At 69.2% G+C, this 2710-nt stretch overlaps 1 protein-coding gene across 1 annotated transcript in view; it reads right to left on the bottom strand.

The window, feature by feature from the left end:
- ATN1 (atrophin 1) overlaps positions 1–2710 on the bottom strand; it is a 9425-nt gene that overhangs the window by 3742 nt on the left and 2973 nt on the right. Inside the window, 3 exon segments of the mRNA XM_031056623.1 lie at positions 3–399; positions 508–730; positions 920–2710. The exon segment at positions 920–2710 is cut by the window's right edge and continues 15 nt beyond it. Coding sequence (XP_030912483.1) covers positions 3–399; positions 508–730; positions 920–2710 — 2411 coding nt within the window.

Genomic DNA, 2710 nt, shown 5'->3' with positions numbered 1-2710 from the left:
GGCTGGCACGGCGTGGAGCTGCTCCAACTCGGCCGGTTTGACTTCAAAGCCAGGCTTGAGGCGTTCGCGCAGGTCCCGGTCCCTCAGGTCTCGTTCGCGGGCCTCCCTCTCGCGCAGCTCCCGCTCCCGTGTGGCCGGATCGCTGCTGTAGATGGCTGGCACGTTGTAGCCCAGCAGGCCTGGGTCCACGGCGCCCAGGGGCACGTAGAAAGGGTGGTTGCGGTTGCTGGGGGACATGACGTGGGGCCGGGCATACTCGCTAAGGGTGCGCAGAGCTGGGGTGTCGGGGCCCAGATATGGGGGAACAGTTGCTACAGCACTGCCCTGCTCGAAGGAGGGGCGGTGGGGAACCGGCCCCAGGGACGAGCACTCGACCGGACGGCCCTCCTGGGCCATCTTCTGCAAAAGACCAGAGAGACCGGCTTCAGGGTCCCAGCGGGGAGTGGCCAAGGGGGCCCTTGAGCATCCGCCCCGGCTGCGCTGTGGCAGTGGGGCTCCCAGACCTACCACACTCCTCTCCAGCTCCCGCTCCTTCTCCCGCTCCCGCTCCTTCTCCCGCTCCCGTTCCCGTTCACGCTCCTTTTCTTCACGGGCCTTCTGCTCAGCCTCTCGACGCACTTTCTCCACCAAATCTGCTCTTTTCTTGGCCAGCTTGGAGCCGTCAAGGGGCACAAAGTACAGGTCTGTGCGGGAGCAGGAGTTGAAGCCACGGTCCAGGTGTTTGTTGAATCTGGGGATGAGAGGGGAAGCCTGTCAGGGCTGGTGAGCAGGGACGGGGACAGGAACAGCTACTGTGGGAATGCGAAGGGCATCATGGAAAAGGCAAAAAGGCACAGCTGCACCTCAGGCTTGGAGTAATTTCCTCTTCCCTGCCCCACACAGCCCTCCCCATCCTTTGGAGAAACCAGTCTCCCCTCACCTGGCTGACTGGCTGGCATGGCTCGGCACATCCACCACCTTGGGGGGCGGTGAGGGGCTGCGAGCAGGGGGCACGGGGCTCTCCGGGGGCTCGTACTCCTCCGACGGCTCCTGCTTGATCTGAGCAGCGCTGAGGGGGAGCGGGGGTGGCGGCGGGGCCGGGGCAGCCCTGCTCCCTGGCAAGGGTGGTGGGGCAGAGGGGGCGGGTGAGGGGGCTTTGTAGCCCCCTGCCACAGGGGAAGAGGCCACCCGGTAGCCAGGAGGGGTGGCTGCACGGAAAGCGGCGGCCGAGGAAGTGGGGGGCGAGCCCGGCTTGTAAGGGGCCGGGGGCTGGAAGGTGGGGACAGGGGAGGCCGCCCGCTTCCCATAGGGGGGCACAGCTGAGGGGGGTACTGGGGGCGAGACCGTCTTGTAGGGGGCTGCAGAGGGGGAGGCCATGGTGGCGATGACAGTGGAGAGCGTGGTGGCAGCAGAGGTGACTGGAGGGCCAGCCCCATGAGCAGGGGACGGGGGAGGCGGCGGGGGGAAGGTGTAGGGGGCAGGACTCTGCCCCGGTGGGTGCATGCACATGCTGGGGTAGCTTCCCTGGGAAGAGGCAGCAGAGGAGGACGAGGAAGAGGATGAGGACGAGGAGGAGGAAGAGGGGGCAGCGGCCGCGGTGGCGGAGGGAGCCTGGCTGTAGGTGGCCTGGCTGTGGGGAGGGTAGAGGCGCAGCCCGTAGGTGGGATGGGAAGGGAGATGGCTGCTGGACTCCAGGCCGTGGGGGTAGCCCCCGGGGGGCTGGGGAGGCGCTGTGGCTGCTGGGGAGCCGCCCCCGCTGCTCCCGTGACCGTGGTGGTGCTGCTGGGGAGGCTGCTGGTGATGGGGGGACTGGCCTGGGAAAGGGGCGGCGGGGTGGGAGCCGGCATTGCCCAGGGGGCGGCTGTAAGGGGGCGGCCCCTGGCTCCAGACGGGCTGCGAGGGCAGGGAGGGCTGGGTGTACTTGGGGGGCTGGCTGGAGCCGGAGAGGCCGCTGGGCGGCGGGAAGGAGTGCCCGTAGGAGGCGCTGTAGCGGGGCAGGGGCGGGCCCGCCGAGGGCTGCGGGTACTGGGCAGAGGAGCTGGCGGGCGGCAGCGGCGGCGGCGCGTAGGGGTAGCGGGAGGGGGCCAGGGCCGGTGCCTTGTCCTGCCCCATGCTGTGGGGCGAGGGCAGGTGGCCGCTCAGGGCCTGCCCCACCATCCCTGGGGAGCTGGAGGCGGCCCCCGCGTTGTTGAGGGGGCGCAGGGCCGGCGGGGGAGGCAGGTTGGAGGAGACGTGGGGGAAGGAAGGGGCCGAGGCCGGGGGAGCGGCCGGGGGGTTGGCTGGGGGCGGCTTTTGAGGGGGGAGCCCTCCTCCCACCGACGCCAGTGAGATTGGGGTGGTAGGGGGGGGATTGTGCTTGGCGCTGAGGGTCTGCTCGCGAGCCCCTGGTGCTGGGAGCCCCCCCACTCCACTGGCAATTTTGGCCCCAACCTGGACCACATTGGCAGCAGGATAAAGAGAAGTGTGGGAGGAAGAGGAGGAGGAAGAGGAAGAGGATGAGGAGGAGGAAGGCGGAGCAGAAGGGACAGCAACAGCAGAGGAGGAGGAAGACGAGGAGGAGGAGGCAGGAGTCTGTGGGGCTTGAGCCTGGAAAATGCGTGAGGCCTGGCCCTCCAGCTGGGAATGGTAACTTCCTGCGGGGGGTCCCTGGGGGTGCACCTCGCCCGGGAGCCCAAAGCTGGGCTCTGGGGGGCGGGCCAGGCTGTCGGGAGCGGGAGCTCCTGGCGGGCTC

The sequence above is a fragment of the Geospiza fortis genome, unplaced genomic scaffold (genome assembly GCF_000277835.1).
Source record: "Geospiza fortis unplaced genomic scaffold, GeoFor_1.0 scaffold1, whole genome shotgun sequence".
NCBI lineage: Eukaryota > Metazoa > Chordata > Aves > Passeriformes > Thraupidae > Geospiza > Geospiza fortis.
This window is presented reverse-complemented; position numbering and strand designations above follow the sequence as displayed.